The sequence below is a fragment of the Perca fluviatilis genome, chromosome 6 (genome assembly GCF_010015445.1).
Source record: "Perca fluviatilis chromosome 6, GENO_Pfluv_1.0, whole genome shotgun sequence".
Lineage (NCBI taxonomy): Eukaryota > Metazoa > Chordata > Actinopteri > Perciformes > Percidae > Perca > Perca fluviatilis.
In genome coordinates, this window is record NC_053117.1 from 13827956 (window position 1) to 13845027 (window position 17072).

The 17072-nt window shown below is 41.3% G+C and overlaps 1 protein-coding gene across 1 annotated transcript in view; it reads right to left on the reverse strand.

The window, feature by feature from the left end:
• The window catches only part of nr6a1a (nuclear receptor subfamily 6, group A, member 1a), a 124088-nt gene that overhangs the window by 87603 nt on the left and 19413 nt on the right, over window positions 1–17072 (reverse strand). The window contains exon 2 of the mRNA XM_039804378.1: window positions 4962–5009. Within this exon, the coding sequence (XP_039660312.1) occupies window positions 4962–5009 (48 nt within the window). The remainder of the gene's footprint in view (window positions 1–4961; window positions 5010–17072) is intronic.

The following is a 17072-nucleotide window of genomic DNA, read 5'->3' on the forward strand; positions in this document are numbered from 1 at the left end:
TAAAATTGGCATAAAATCTGGCCATACATTCAAAGCACTTCACTTCTTGACCATTTTTTATATATCCGGTGCGGCTACAGGAACATTTCAGATGGTACAAAAAAAATAAAAGAGGTTTGGTACCAAGCACTAACTGTAATGTACGGTACTGTGCAGTGAATGGGATAAAACATAAAAAAATGAACAACTATGGTCCTACCCACCTCTTAGAATACATAATTCAAAGTTTTTGCACACCCTGCACAATCCATGCAGTACAATCTTCTTCTTTCTTAAACATATTGCACATATTTGTTATAGAGTCTTGACACTTTGTACTGTAATATATCTATTCTGTATTTACGTTCTTGACTGTAGCAGTACTTTCCTTTACTGTATGCACTTAATACACCAAGGCCAATTCCTTGCAAGTGCAAAGTTGCTTGGCAAAATATCCGATTCTCATTGGACAGATATCGATAAGATACTTACACATCGCCATTGTTTGTAGCATTTTCTCGCATTACAAAGTGAAATACGGATCTAAATATTTTTTATTTAAATTCAACAAAAGTATTGAACATTTGAATTAGCACAATATCTGTAATATATGGGTAATCACCACATTGTTCTGTGGACTGTAGCCTCAGTGTCGGCCAGTCTTATCCGAAGCGCAGAGGTAGGGGTTCAGCATGTTGCCTAAAGCCGGCTTCCCACCATGACCCAGATGGTTAATTCCATGACTTTTCTCCGATTTTCCATTTCCAAGTGCGACCGCTTCCGTGACCTCAAAACTGTATTCTGTTCTTGTTTGTTAATGTAAAAATCAACTACTGCAAAAAATGTGTGTGAAACAAGCTGGAAAATCCTGCTGGCTGTGTTCCTTGAAGCTACTCTTCTTTGTGTATTCCGATACCCCCTGACCTAAAATTCCCAAACTTTGCGTGTCTACAGGAACTCCCCCAAACTCCATGATATTCCGGGGATTCCAAGGCACCAAGGCCAGAGGGAACTCTGTCAATGACACTTTTATTTTTTGGTACCTGCGACTTTGTAATTACATGACAATCCCCCAAATGTACAATAACTCAAATATAACAGAAGTGAAACTGAGAAACTAAACTAAACTCTGCTTCAGATCAAGCCACTCAAATATATATTAAAAAGCGAAAAACAATCTGTGCCCATGGTTCTTGGGAAGTTAATCAGCCTCGTAACCCCATTTCAGTATGTAATTGGAGGAGATGTACGCATATGGAAATAATCTTGCAGTAATTGCCCTGTAAGGTTAGGTTAACATGCTGGGAAATTTCAAACACACTGACGTTTTCCAGCCATTGCACACCCAAAACACTTTTTTTTTTTACAGTGGAAAGTGTCGGAGGGGACATCGAGAAGCAGCCTGGGTCGCTTCTTGTCTTCCAGCTGTCTTAATAAAAAGCAAACCAACAGTGTTCCTCCACATTCAAACACACAGACAGAAAAGACAGAACTCCTAAAAGGTGTAAAATAAGTCGACTAAACTAATAGTTACAGTGCATTTATATAAAATAATTACTTGATATATCATCTTTAATTGATTTTCAAGTAAAATTATTGTAAAATGTAAAAAAAAAAAAATTGTACTGTAAGCTAGTAAACAATTGAACGAAAATGCAGAAACCAATGAGTGATGGCATAAATTGTAATGTTCTGCTTTCTGTAATGAATTCTTATTAAGAAAAGCAACCAAGAATTCTGTAAAATAAAGTCTTATGCTTTCAAGTCTGCAGCTTTTTAAAGCCCTGGGACACCGTGATGCATTACTGACTTTAAATGAGGGATTAATCTATGAATAAATAAGTGAATGACTTCATAAAATGTCAGCGCAGTGGTGCCGCTTTCAGTAAAGCGGTATATCTACAGAGGCCTGTGTGCGGCGGATGAATACTGTTTGCTACATAAAAAAAAGGGCCACACAAAAGTCTGCTTGTTTATCCCTGTGGAGTCAGGCTTTGTCATCGCACACTGAAGTTATAGGCCCTGGCACAGCGTGACCCACTTCTCCCTGACCTGGAAACAGTCCGCAGGCTGACCCTGAGTCTAACGCCAAAGCCAGTTGCATCAAGCGAGTAAAAAAAAAAAAAAGAAGGGACGGTGGATCAAATCTAGGCTAATCATGAATTATTAAAGGCTAAAATGATAAAGCACGGTGGTCAGCAGCAGCAGCAGCAGCAGCAGCAGCAGCTCCTAAACACTGTGTAGCACTCAAACCATGTTCCGAGTGCAAAGAGCTGGGGTACCCACGGGAGTAGGAAGGGAAAATCAAGTGAAAGAAAAAGGCTACTAGTGGCCTTTCATTCTTCATCCGCTTATCTATACATTAACTTGAGTGAAACACAGCCCTTAGGCTAACATTGAAATCCACTTAAAAAAAACAAAAAAACACCACCACCACCAAGGAAGAAAGAGCGGGATTTAAAGTGGCATCAAGCGTTTGACTGCTCTGCTGTGTAGCACATAGGAAAATGAAAACCTGGTGATATGAAATGACATTTAGGCATATGAAGTTGAAGGCCGGTTACGTGAGGACAAAGGAAAGGCATGTGCTGAGCTCTGGCCAAGTAGTTCCATATGGTCGTTGAGTTCACTGGGTCCAGGTGGCTTGTGGGAGCATACATCACATGTAGGTCCACCAAGGATCTACTGCCCCCTTCTGGCCCGCGACGTGCAGTGCTGCAGGAGGCCTGGCTGCTTGTGCTGATTAATGGGAGGTGGGTTTCATGACATATTCTTCCAAGACATGATTTCATCAAAACCGAGTCCTGTCATGGCATATCATATGCTTCTTTTAACTGGTTCCCATCATCCACAGGGCAGGGTTTGCGCCAATGTATTGCAAGCCTGGTGGCCCACTGGGCCCAAGTTGGCCCGCACCAGGCCTAATATTGTTAAATGTATTTTTAAGCCGGGCCCTCGTTTTCTGGGGGAAACCCTGGAAGGTATTTATAACATTTACTATTTCACCTATATTTTCATGTCTACCGTGTACATTTCCCATGAGATGCTTGTTCAAGTTTACTGCAAAGAACTGAAATTTGCATGTAGATCTAGTCAGTGAAACCATTCAGGGGCAAAGTTGAGGAGAGAAAGTCCCGTCCCCAGCTCGTAATGATTAACCATGGAACAGAAGAACCCTGATAACTCCACTGGTGACCTGCTCGGCAGCCATTGGTCAGCCATGTATTGGGACTTATTGGGGAGGGGTGGGGGGAATAACAGAGCCAGGTCAGCTCAGAGCTGCAGGAGGAGGAGCAATGGAGGCACAACAAGTCCTGACACAGGTCCCAATACAGGTTTTATATGAAGGATACGACTTATTTGCTTCAAGAGACCTTAAATTGGACTGCAACTGAAAAACGGCAAGCCTAAACAATGATTTCCATCATTGATCCGAGCGAATAGGTCAGCAGCTACAGCTCTTACAGACTCCTGCATTTTACCACCACCCCCACAGAGCTACGTCTGTGCCCATGAGACTGCACTCTCATAGGTTTATAACTCCTCACGCCACAAATCATTCCCCACTAAATGACCCTCTGCAGATTCATGAAGATGGCGATGGATGATCCAAGTTTTTTTTTGGGAACACTTAGATTAAGGGGGCGAGGAAAATGACTTAAACTTTCTCGTTTGGGGGTACCAGAGTTAATGTTAGGACTTCATCTACAGGGCTTGTGTTGAAAACAGCTGTTGCCAACTCAGCTATTTGGCCCCTGACCTGGGTTTTTTGGTCACTGAATGGAGGTCTCTGAATTCCCACCCCTGTCAGAGCATTTACAAGCCTAAGGAGCCCTGACTCAGTCCCCCCCCCCCTTGACCCCAGCATCACCCTTGCCCAGTGCCTGCACCAAGGCATCCTGGGGAGGAGAATAGGGCCGACAGAGAGAGAGCGAGTGGCCGCGGCCGCGAGCCCACCTCGTCAAGTTTACAACCCAATCAGGCTCGGCCTCATAAATCCACGCCTCCTCCTGCGGCATGCAACAATGGCGGCCATTCACTGTGCGCGCAGGTTTAATAGCTCCTCTCCGGCTTCCTTCCACTTCTTAGCGACCTCTCCTTTTCTCCCTTCGCAAGTTTATAGAAGCAGCGGTGAGAAAGCCCAGGCCGGAGAGCTGCACACAATCAGGTCAGGAGAGAGTCACGGCGAGGTCAGCGTTCGCTGAACTGCGTCCGACCTCTGACCCTCCCGTGGTGCCACCTGGCGCTGCGATGGCAGCCACGGGAGTCCCGAGTGAACTTCGCCTGAACCTGGAACTTAACATTGGACTATTGCCTCACCCCTGGCCCTTTGCTCCCAGTTTCCTCTGGGCCAAGATTCACACTTTTCTCTCAATTTAGGTTTTTGCATTTAACTGGGATGCAAAACCACTTCTGATGACAGCATGAAAGAGTTAGCCATTTCACTTTGAGGTTATGTTCTGTGACCACTCACACATTTACACAGACTGAGGCTATCAAATGGAACGGATATAAAAAATAAAAAAAAACGTAAAGTAAGATGTGTTTTCCCTCCTAAAGCAAAAGTCAATAATGATCCCGTTATAATTCTGTAAATGCTTGTAGACATTTAAAATTCACCCTCTTGTTTTCCATTTTACTTCTTAAGAGCCAGCAAAGTGCCCCCATTATTATTCAGTTTATACTTCCCTCTTGTGGATTTGACAGGAAATTATAAGCCTTTCGATACAATTACGAGCCTCTACTTTACCACTAGATGGAGCTATCATCTAATGATTTTCTTTAATAGCAGAAAGTAAAACCAGACTGTAGTATGTAGACACATAGTAGTTTCTTCTGATGTTGTCAGGCTGTAACATATAGTGTCAGTGCTACAGGGCCATTCAGTGACTAAAGCATGAAGAGGGAAAAAGTTACGAAGATACACACCGAGCTGTATCCTTAGTCCACATCGGAGAATAAATGCATGTTTATGAACTCACCCATGCTGTTGTTCTGTTCAGACTCCAATGGATGGTCGCTGTAAAAGCCTGGGAGAAAATTAAGGTACACAGGTTAGTTGTGGGAGATTTTTCCACAGAGAGAGATGTGGATACTCTGAAATCTTCTCAACACTGTAGACACAATCAATATTTTAGAGGTTTAAGATGCATATAATGTGGACCCTGAGTGATAGTACAACTAAATAAGGATTTTTTTAATTTTTATTAATACTGTAATAGAATCGAACCACACATGAGTACATTTGTCTTTGTCCCCAAGCTTTCACCCATCTGAACCTGGCTACCCACTGATCTTTACTTAGATCTCCTCTGCCCCTTCCCCCTCCTGTTACTGCACTTTAATATACACAATGCCATTCGCACAAGAACATTTACAAAATTGGCACGTTTATAATATAATTCAAAATAATTCTAAGCCTGTAAATAACGTTGATAATGTTAACGTGTTGTTGTTGGTTTTTTATCTACTATGTATGTGCACCTACATTTCGTTACATATGTACTAGGGCTGCACGATATGGAGAAAATCAAATATCACAATATGTTTGACCAAATACCTTGATATTGATACCGCAACGATACTGTAGTGTTGACTACTGGTGCTTTCACAAAATATTTACACAATGACATTTTTGATAAATAATCATCAGTAATATGGATATAATGACAGTGAGTGGGTAAAGGCAAATAATAGAACAGCTAGAACAGTCTGGTAAATTCAGAAAATGACATCACTTTACTGTAATGCAGCCTTTAAAACCAGGAAAAGACACCACTTACGCCATATTACGATATCCAAAATCTAAGACGATATCTAGTCTCATATCACGATATCGATATAATATCGATATATTGCCCAGCTCTAATATGTGCCTGCACATTGTGTCAAGGACAATAAAATTGAATTGAAACATTGGATCAGGGACATATCAAGAAACAATGCAGCTCCATGATTAACCAGGGCAAACAGCCCTTTTTGACCAAATAGTTCCGGGTACTGACGGAAGAAAACTATAGGAACTAAGAATCCCCTTTGGGAGTTTGCATTTCCACTATTTCTGAAGAGTGGTGAAGATAAGGCAAACTAGAACTAGGACTCTGTTGTAATGTAATGAATGATAGAAAAGGAGACATGCAGAAGTCCAAGTATTATTTAACGCAGGGCTTGAATTGAACCACAGAAATGCTGCCAGTACTCCAAACCAGCACAACCTGCACAAGCTGCATTTAACCCTCCTGTTGTCCTCGGGTCAAATTAGACCCTTTTTCAAAAGGTTTCTATATCAGAAGTTATTGTTTCTTTCAACCAAATTGTCAAAAATAAATAAATGGATTGTTCCATAAAACGCTCTTCACAAGTTAAATAAATGATCAGTTCACTACTTTCATTGAATTTGGGTGTTTTATTCAATTTTATAGCATTTGAAGAAAAAACAAAATTTATAGAACGTTAAAAAAACAAAACAAAAACTTCAAAAAAATGCGCAGAAAAAAAAAATAAAATCTACAAAGACATTGGGAAAAGTTACAAAAACGTGTTAAAAAAAAAGTTACAAAAAACATCGGGAAAAGTGACAAAAACAAGGTGAAAAGCCAATAAAGTGTCGAAAAAAAACAAACGTTGAAAAAACAAAACAAATTTTATTTAAAATTTTGACCCCAAAAAGTTGCATGGTCAACAGGAGGACAACACGAGGGTTAAGGACAAAATTGTAATTCTAGGGTACTTATTTATGATGGCAATAACCGTTCATCTCAACAAATATGCGGCCAGTACATGACGGGCTTTGCACAGACCACTCACGGAATGGGGATTTTTTTAAATCCATAATAGAATTCTAAACTATTTCTCTTTAAAATAAACTTGACAAAATGTTGGACCTAACAGAGCACTTCTTTGCCTCCTCTATCCAACTTTTTGAGCCGGACATGGACCAGATCTGCCTTACGCTTATACCTGTGTAGTGTGTACCCATATAATTAAGACAGTGGAACAGCACTCAGTTGGTAAGAAATACAAAGTGCCGGGAACATTGTACTGGTGAGTACTGACTTAACTGAAGCACAAATAATTAGTAGACAAAAATCCTTGGTGAAAAGATCAACTCACATCTCCATATTCAAAATTACAGTATGACCTGCACATAAATAAGACGACAAACTGTTAAAAGGCTCCACAAATGCTAAATGCTATACCCGTGTTACCTTAAATGTAGTAAAGTACAGCACTCGCCAGAGGGCACTTGTATTAAAGAGAAATTACTGTTCTATTTACTTCATTGTGTGTATTATTTACTATTCAAAATACTACAAAGGTTTAATACCAATACAGCTCAAAGAATAACTGTACTGATATGCACATGGGCCAGAATGCAGAGCTCCCAGTGAGAGCAACACAAAACATCTGATCATTCTGCAGGGCTGACTGTTCAGAGAGAGAGCGAGAGCGAGAGCGAGATTAAATACTACAGTCAACAGGGCTTTTCCTGCTTAGAGAAATTTTAGGCAGCAGCACGCCCAGGTCAACATTCAACAGTTTACAACTTGGCATCAGCAGTGATGTGAAGTGATGTCCCTGTTAATGTTCAGCATTATTCACCGCTTTAGTGAACTCAAACTGAGATTAGAAGTGAAAGAAAGAGGACAGATTGTGGAAGGTACGCTGGAGCCCCCCAGGTTGACTGTGTAGCCATTACTTTGCGGTCATTTGATGGATTCATTGATACATTGGTTGGTAATAAGCACCACTGAAGTACAATATAACTGAAATGATAAAGGTGGCTCATGCATTTTTATCTAATCTTGAGGGCCTATTTTATACAGGGGTCCCAGTCAAACCCAAATCTTATTTTGCAGCAGGTATCATTACCATATACGTGTGTACATTCTTTCCTTTGTATTTTTGAATCTTTATTTTTGAATAGTTGTCCTTGTATTCTATCCTATTTGTTATTTCTTGTATAGTCTGTATGTGTGCTGTGTGTGTCTTATATGTTGCTGCTGTAGCACTGGAATTTCCCAATAAAGTCTATCTAATCTAATCTAGCAGGTTAATCCTGCTCTGGTTAGAACCGGCTAATAATTCATAATTTTTGTGGTGGTTGGGCTTAATACATTGTGTCTGGTATTGACAAGAGTATGCATGAGTCAATGCCGGTTCCTTTTAAACATGGCAATCGTTCACTTACTTTAACCAAGAAGTTTTTGTTTGCCTAAACCTAACCAAATCTTAACCATACAGCTTTCAGTCAGATAAGATAAGTTGGAGGAAAGCCACAAGCACACTTCCGTAATTGTTCCTATAAATGTGACCATTTCTATCCCAAAGCATAACAGGGGTTTCCCTACTATTATAACGCTTAGGTGCAGCACCCAAGCAATTTTGGGCCACACCACCCAAGCTGAATGAATGTAAAAATCAACATGAGCATCGAAACTAACTAAATTACTTTTGTCAGATTTAAGGATTGTAGTTGGCCCACAGTGCGCTTCTTAAGCAAGTTTTGAGTTTTAAGCTTTTTTTAGTGAGGTTTATTTATTGATCTGCTCTAGCTTTTCCAACGTTTTGACACAGATGTGGTAAAAAAAAATAAGGTCCAAAATCATATGCATGAGTTTATTGAAAAAAAGTCATTTAGGACCCCTAAATTCCCATGCCAAATATGTGCACCCAAGTCACACAAACCTAGGGAAAACATTGAGGTATAGGCTATCAAACTCTTTCATTAGAATAATCTTTAGATTAATGGGCAATCTGTGTAATATTTAAATAAATAAATTCTGAATCAAAGTGCATCATAAATAAGGGAGGTGGACCACACTGACAGGACCAAATTCAATTTTTAATACAAAGTCTGATATGTCATCTGACTACCATACGGGTCTAACCATAACCCCAGAACAATCTGTTTGCTTCATATTGGTTACCCTCTTGCTGTCTGAGCTTAATTTTATACGCTCTTTCAATCCCCCCCGCCCCCCCCATCTCGCCTCCATCAGCAGCCTGGCCATCTGTGCGGCCGGCGTCTGGAGACACAGCGTCTACTTCTCACTTACACGGCGCTCGAACAGCTCCATCACTCACATCCAGACGGGTGCAGAGAGTGGGCTGTCGGGGCATCAGACCCCCCTATCCGTGTCCGTGTACCACCCTGCTATCAACAGCTGTAGACCCCTGACCCGACACACGCCAGCTCACCCCCCTCCCCTACTACCTCCACCCCTGCCCCACAGTCAACACCAGCATATGTTCTCCCTGGAGCATACACCGACACACACAAGCTCTGTTCCGACGCACACGTGCCTCAGTCGCCCTCCCCTGAACAGACACACACTTCTATTGACGTATAACACACAAACACGCACCAAGACAAGGATGAATGTCTGTGAGCGCCCTCCGAGATATGTCACAGCTTTTAAGTGAGATCGACAAAAAGATGACAAGTGAACACCGCACTTTTCTTTCACTGCAGCGCTGAAGCAGAGGTAAAAGAAAGAAAAAAAAAAGAAAAACTGAAGTTAATCGGTTATCTTGAGTCAATAATTTCAGCTAGCTAACAATTATGTATTTGCATTTTGTCACTGCTTTACTGCCAAAGTAGGTTTGCCAACATTAAAATTTAGCACCATGTTATGAGCCTGACGCACCAGATGAACTTAGAAGACGCCATTGGAAACCGTTTGGAAAGGGGAAGGCGCTTTCAAAACAAATACCTGACCGGTGACTGGATGAACCGCCATTGGTCCATCGCGTCCGCCATTGTTGTTTTGAAGGAACAGTCACGGCCATGACACGCACACCTAAACCGGGCTCCTCACCGGACTCCGATTGGTTCGGTTAGCTGGTAGTCCAGACACAAACACATTACAGACAGACAACATGGATATTTGCATTTTTTTTATGTTGTACCTTGCGAGCGCGATAAGACATGCTCACAAGCAAATCACATAATTTCACCAGAGCAGATACTAATCTTTGTCGTAGAAGCAGCTGCGAGCGTGAAACAAAAAATAGGGAGGGGGGAAAGAATGGCACCTGTGTGTATAAAACTAAGCAGCGTGCGCATAAACGCTGCTCTCAAAGTTCCAATTCTGTTCGCTCGGGTGAAACTGACTTTTGAGATTTTGGGGGTGGAAACCAAGGAGGCACTGGCCCTCCTTACGATTGGTCACTTTCAAGGTGATCCCACCCACAGACTGACAGCTATTGTTCAGGAAGCACGGAAGTGTACCGGCCAAAGAACTTTTTCCTTCTTTATTAACGATAGAGCGCAAGAAAGCACCTTAAATAAAAAAGGACTGTATAAGTGGCTCTCATCAGTTTTGTTGTTGGGATGTGTGCGATGCTTTCAAAATGTCTGTAAATCCTAGTTGTTTAATGTTTTGTGTGAAAACGTGTGAATGTGTAAAGACTTAAAAACTTGAGTAACTGATCCCAGTGAATATCATGTCTTCTTCTATTATTGTCAAGATATGTGGATAAAACAGTGTTGTGTGGTGATGCTCTCACTGCAACGGATTAACCAACTCAAGTCTCCACGAGACAACGTTCATACTGTTCTGAAATTATTGGAAATGCTGGATAAAAAAACAAACAAAACAAAAAAACACACATTTTAAAATCATTTCCCATGCTTTGGGAAATGGTCAGTTTTCCGCTATAATGATCTTTCAACGGAAAGCCAATGTCTGCACAAGGACACGCTGAGGATATTGGTCAGCCAGTCCTCCCACGCATCTTCTCTCTGCGGCTTTCTTGTCAGCCCTTAATGGTTGGCGTTTCTGGGATCAGGATTAAGCCTGGTTTCAGTCCATACTCCAAGGCTGCAGTGTTGGGTTGATAATGGACCAGCAACAGAGAAGAATGGAGCTCTCCAGTGTGTGGTCTCTGTTGCTAATCCTCATGACGGTGTATTGACCATTACAGCCTGAGGCTGGGGAAGGCTTCCAGCAGCAGCAGCAGCCCATACAGCCGGAGCCTGCTCCGCTGTGGCCCATTGTGTGTTGACAAAGAAAGGCTGCATCTTTAACCTTTCACCTCTAAAAACCCCTGTGACTTCTGACGCAATCAGCTCGCCATCGAAATAACCCACCACCTCTTGTCCCCTCTGACTGTGGATGGAGGCTATGCATGCCCAATAAGACACAATATATTGTTTTGTTTGAATGGTCATCGCGACTTCAACTGGCGCAATAAACCCATCGCGAAAGGCTGCGACACATCCAGAAAGACACCGAGGGATTTTTTGTGTTCGTTAAAAAGAAAATGTCAGTAGAAAACTGCACTTTAAAATGTTAACGGTCATTCTTGTTTTAGTGCTGCCTTTTATATTGACTTCAACATTCAGTTTGTTCAATAAAAGGACGTTGGAAAGGATTTCCTTTCATTTTTTTTTAATTCAACAAGCAATAGGTTGTACTTTAGCAGAATACTGAAAGCAGCAGAAGTGCAGGACTTAGTACACTCCAATATCGGTTTGTTTATCCCAAGTAATATTGTTATCGATATATTCCACAACGTTTTCGCATATTGCGTATTTTCCTCATATCGTGCAGACCTAATGCAGACATTTCTTTATTCTATGTGGTGATTTAACCACAGATTCAATGGTCTGAGTCTTTTGCGTGAGGCATTTACCTCATGACTGGAAATATCTTAGGCCGCAGTTCCTCTAATGCAGGGGTGTCAAACATACGGCCCGTGGGCCAGAACCGCCCCAGCCAAAAGGGTCCAATCAGGCCCAGTGGTTGATGTTGCAAAGTGTGAAAATTGCAGAGAAGTAATTCATTCCAATTCCAAATTCAACCCTTTAATCTCAGAGAATATCGGAGCACTTTTTTTACGTAAATTTCCGACTAATTTTAGAAATTCTGAGTTTTTTTAATTTTTTTATTCAGACTATCACCCCTCTCTCCCGGTTCTGTAAGATTATTAGTTTTCGTACAACTGCTTTAGAATGCCGTCGTAGCAGAATGCAACTTGCGTTTGCCAACATCAAGCTGACAAGAAACTCTGTGGCAGATAAATGGCTTGAATGTAACGGTTGTTAATAAATATCAAAAAGTTATGCACTGAAGCTTTCAATGTGAGGATTTGATGATTTTCTTTGCCATACATGATAGTAAACTGAATCGCTTTGGGTTTTGGACGGTTTGTTGCAAAGAACAAGCTATTTGAACACGTTTTCTTGGACCTATTTGGGACATTTTTGCTGATTGACAGTTGTCTCTCGCTATCAAAGCAAGCTACGCCCAGCCATTCTCCACTTTGCCCCAAATTTGGACTTTGTGGCTCCAGTAAGACAGGTCAAGGAAAGTGTCTGCAACTATGGATTAGTTTAATTTTATCTGTTGATGTTTTTTGTTTAATTCCAAATCATTTAGTCAATAAAAACGTTTCTAGAGCCCAAGGTTCTTCAAACTGCTTCTTGTCAGACAACCAATCAAAAACCTGAAGAGATTCATCCTTTTATTATTTATATCGGTCAACATGTCTTCTGTGAAAAAGGCCTATGATATCAATAACAGATCATCAGCTAATTTGATTCACTAGTTGCTTCAGCACTGAAATTCTATAAAAAACAAACATACAGTATATTATTGGCATATAGTGCAAAGTCACAATTATGATGCAAAATGCTTTACAGACTCTACGGTGCACTCTATCGTTAGACATTCGATTCAGATTTGGAAAAAGTAAATAAAAAAATCTGGTGACTAGAGCTGAAATGATTTGATAATCGTCAAGTAATTTTAATAGCTCGATAAATAAAAATCCATATCAGATCACTCAAACAAAGATTGATTTTAATTGGAGAATCAATTTGTTTAACCAAGCCCTACTGAAAAGATCCCCATAATCTCTTACAATACACAAATAAAAATACTTTTCTATAATGTGGTTCACATAAACCTTACTCCAGTTGTGGTTTGAGTCTTCACACAACGCTGTGGTCAATAAGAAGCCACACCAGACACTGTAATGTATATTGCAAGACAGCAGAATGGACATTCCTTACTACAAAGTGCCATATGGCTGGACTTGTCGCTGCACGAGGCCACAATGTAAAGGCTCCATCTGATGTACATGCAACAGAAACCGAAGTCCCCAACCCTCTGAAATCCTCAACCTGAAGCCATTAGCACAGCCCAGGAATCCCTCCTTAACATTCATGCAGGCCCTATATCAGTCCATCACTGTCCCTGCTCTTCTGTCCCAGATGGCTGGGGTTCCGCATGGCCAGCGGAGGGCAACGCCAGCCTGTTATCTGAGTAGGTTGGCCTCTATCTGCCAGCCTGGCCGGCCCTGGGCCAGCCCTGCTCTTATCTCAGCAACTACGAACCACACAGCCACCATCTATCACATGTCCCACAGCAGGCCTGGCCCCACCAGCGCACAGGACACAGGAGGGGGAATGATGACAGAGACGTAGCGACAGGAGTCAGTGAGCCGGATTAGAGGCTGAATTCAGATGTCAGAGTAACCTGGCTATATGGCCACGGGACCATTGAAGACTTAGTGAGGTCAAACCGTTTCTTTGAACCTCTGATACCCCCACTGAGTCTCCCTGTTACCGTGAATAAAACCGTTAATAGGATATTCTGTTCCTCTTTGACTGAGCATTAGGAGCTAATAGAGATGCAGGAAAAAAAACTTTCCATGAGAAAAGCTTTTTACATAAAAGTGAGTCACATTTCCATGTGTAAAAAAAAAATTAATAATTCTTCATTCACTTGTCAAGTTCTGGGGGGGGGGGGTTGAATGGACACAAAAATGGCAGAAAGTGAGGATGAGATTGATACAGGGTCAGTCAAATTATTAAGCTTATTATTAAACTTCAACTTCAAACATTTTAGCGGAATACTACTTTTTGGATTTCATGGCTTTAAACCATCAGTTTGTCTTTACATATCACTATTTTCATATGAAATGTTTACCGTAAGCCATTTTAACTATATTTCTTGTATGTATTGATTGACTGATATATAAATGTTGCTTTTGCAGTTTTCTGCAAGCCGGTCATAACAGATGGATACAACCCAATAGGAGATGATTCAACCTACTGTATAGTCAGATCACTCGTTTTATCATGATTCGATATATTGATTCTTTGAACAAAGTCTGCCACAATATGATTTCGATTCAATTTAATTCAGGCATTACGAGACAAACATTAGCCCTTTTAACACAATCGGTTACATGTATATTTATTTAGAAAAGGCAACCGAAATATGATTTGACACTGGCTCTTCCAAACATGTAAATGAAAAACAAACCATTCTATTCTAATAAAAAGAATACATTTAAAGTGGGAATTTCAAAATAAAGACGGATAAGAAGGAAGGACAAAGCCGAGTTTGACCGTTCTCTGGGATATGTTTTCATCCTAATCGAATGTGACCAGTTTTAGCGCAAACCGCTAATTAGCTTATAAAGCTATCGTCGGGGCACGGGTAAAGTAAAAATAAATCATCTTGAGAAAACAGTCATGACCAGTCGAACGACTAACGTCGTGCTATCTTACTGGTTGCACGGCGTTCGGCGTTCGACTGGTCATGACTGTTTTCCCAAGATGGCGCCCGCATGTATACGTGAACGGTATCGTCTTTATAAAATATCTTTTTAATAAACTGTCCGTACACTTAGAAAGTTCTCAATGCTTCAGTTTACATGTAGGGGACCCTCATTATGCTCCCGTGGAAGTGTGGGGCTATTCTAAGCCTTGTTAGTGGTATAGAAATAGCGATTTCTTTTTACTTTACCAGTGCTCCGACGACTAGCTTGATAAGCTAATTAGCGGTTTGCGATAAAACTGGTCACATTCGATTACCATGAAAACAAATCCAAAAGAGAACGGTCGAACTCTGTACACATGTATTATTAACCCGGATTTGTCCTTCAAAGAGGACGATATGTATCGATATTTTCACTTTGTATCGATAATAATGGATCTTTGAGGATTCAGTGGATATATTGATCCAGATCGATGCGTCGTTACACCCCTAGTAGCAAACATGAGCAATGAGAGTCGCCGTGGCTGAGCATAAAAGAGCTCCGTCTACAGAAGCTTTAGAAATGTCCCAAACATCTCTCACAGCCCATCACTAAATCTCCTGTCTGTGTAAGCAGCTAGGGACTGGCTGATGCAGTGAGGACATCACAGAGGGGAAATGTATTGTAAAATTACAGCTGTGGGTTGTGCGACGTCAGCTTTTCACTCAATCCATCAATCAATCAATCCATCCCCCCTCCACACTGTAAGATGGATGAGAGGAAGCAGCAGCCACCACAGATAGATCATTGTTTTCACTCAGTGGCAGCAGGACTAGATGAATCCTGTTTTCGCTGAAAGGGTCAGAGCCGAGAGAGCTGCTCCACCCCTTTGGGCACCACTCGATCCACCCCCCCTCTCCAGCGGAGACACCCAAGCATGACAGTAAGGAGTTTCAGTTTGCCTGAGACAGACTTGAAGGAGCAGATGGGTTTATAACCAAGTGTAGAGGGAAGACTCTGCCACTGTGATGCGACCACCTGGCTTTAGGGGGATCACGCTTATCTAGCTGGCTGCTATCAAAGCCTTATTGTTCCTTTATGGGTCAAATGTTGCTTCCAGTGGGTTCGCATGGCCTGCTGAATGTTACATTGGTGCTACGATGGCTGGGCAATATAAATCGATTTCATATCTTATGTATGAGATTAGATATTGTTTTAGATTTTGATTTGTAATATGGCATAAGTGTCTGTCACCTGGTTTTTAACCCTTGTGTTGTCTTCCCGTCAACCTTGAAAGAAAAAAAGTTTGTTTTTGCTTTTTCCAACATTTTAAATTGTTAAAATTTTTCTTCTACACATTTTCAGCTTTTATTTCTACGTCCCATATTTTCTGATATAAAACAAAAATTGAAAACGGGTGAATGTGACCCGAAGTCAACACAAGGGCTATAGACAGCATAAAAAGCAGTAAAGTGATGTCATTTTTTTTAAAACTAACTCCACTGTTCTATTATTTGCTTTTAACCGCTTAGTAATTATATCCACATATATTGGTGGTTATTTATCTAAAATCTCATCATGAGAAATATTTTGTGAAAACACCAATTGCCAACCCTACAATATCGTCCCAATAATCGATATGAGGGAAGGAACTTGTTTTGGTGGAACATGTGCATGTGCATGTAGGGAGGAGAGCTCTGGAATTGAAATAGCTGGCAGGTGTGTGTTGAGAATTTTATTCAAAAACAAGATGGATGTAAATTTGATGGTCGGTTCTAGCCCGAATCGAACCGGAGTTTAGAATGCCAACACAAAGAAAGCGGAAGGTGAGGGACATCCGGCCGAAAAATGGGAAGATGACATCCGGCGGAACTTCCGGTGGCACCGGAAGAATCCCGTAAAAAGGAAGAATCTACGGGTAAACCCTAAAACCCTACATCCATTCCGAAACACTTCAATGGGCCCCCTCTTCCCCCATAACAAAGTATGGGCCCTGATTAGCAGTCTGCCTTTAGCACAGAGCCGCTTCAGCGCTCCATGGTGGATATTGCATTTGACAGATTGTGAAGGAACTCAAGTGTTGGCCTCACAGGCTGCTGGCGGTCATCCCTCCGAGCCCTTCACCTGACCCTCGACCCCGGTGTGTAACGCAGCACAGCACAATGTCTACACAATGTCTACTCTGTCCTCCCCACTGCTTCAGGCTGACAAAGCGCATGGCCTCACAGCGCCGCTCAAGTTCACAGATCTCCGAGCTCATAGGCTCACATTCTGATCACCTGGATGTGACCCGGACGGGGACGGGGACGGGGGGGACGGGGGGGGTTTCTTTAGTATGAGTAAGAAGGGGTTTAAACTTTGTAATGCTACATTTTTATCACCTGAACCAGGGATGAACGATTAATCGTTTTCAAATCGAAATTTGAACTAATAATGTTTGGTGTAACATTTGCTTTAACATTGTTTTTTATTATTGTAGTTATGTTTTTTTTTTTTTTTTTTCCCACAAGATAAATGCTGGAATAATGTTACATATAACAGATTGTTTACAGAAATGTCGTATTTTCAGTGGATTTTATTTTTTTATGACTATTTAA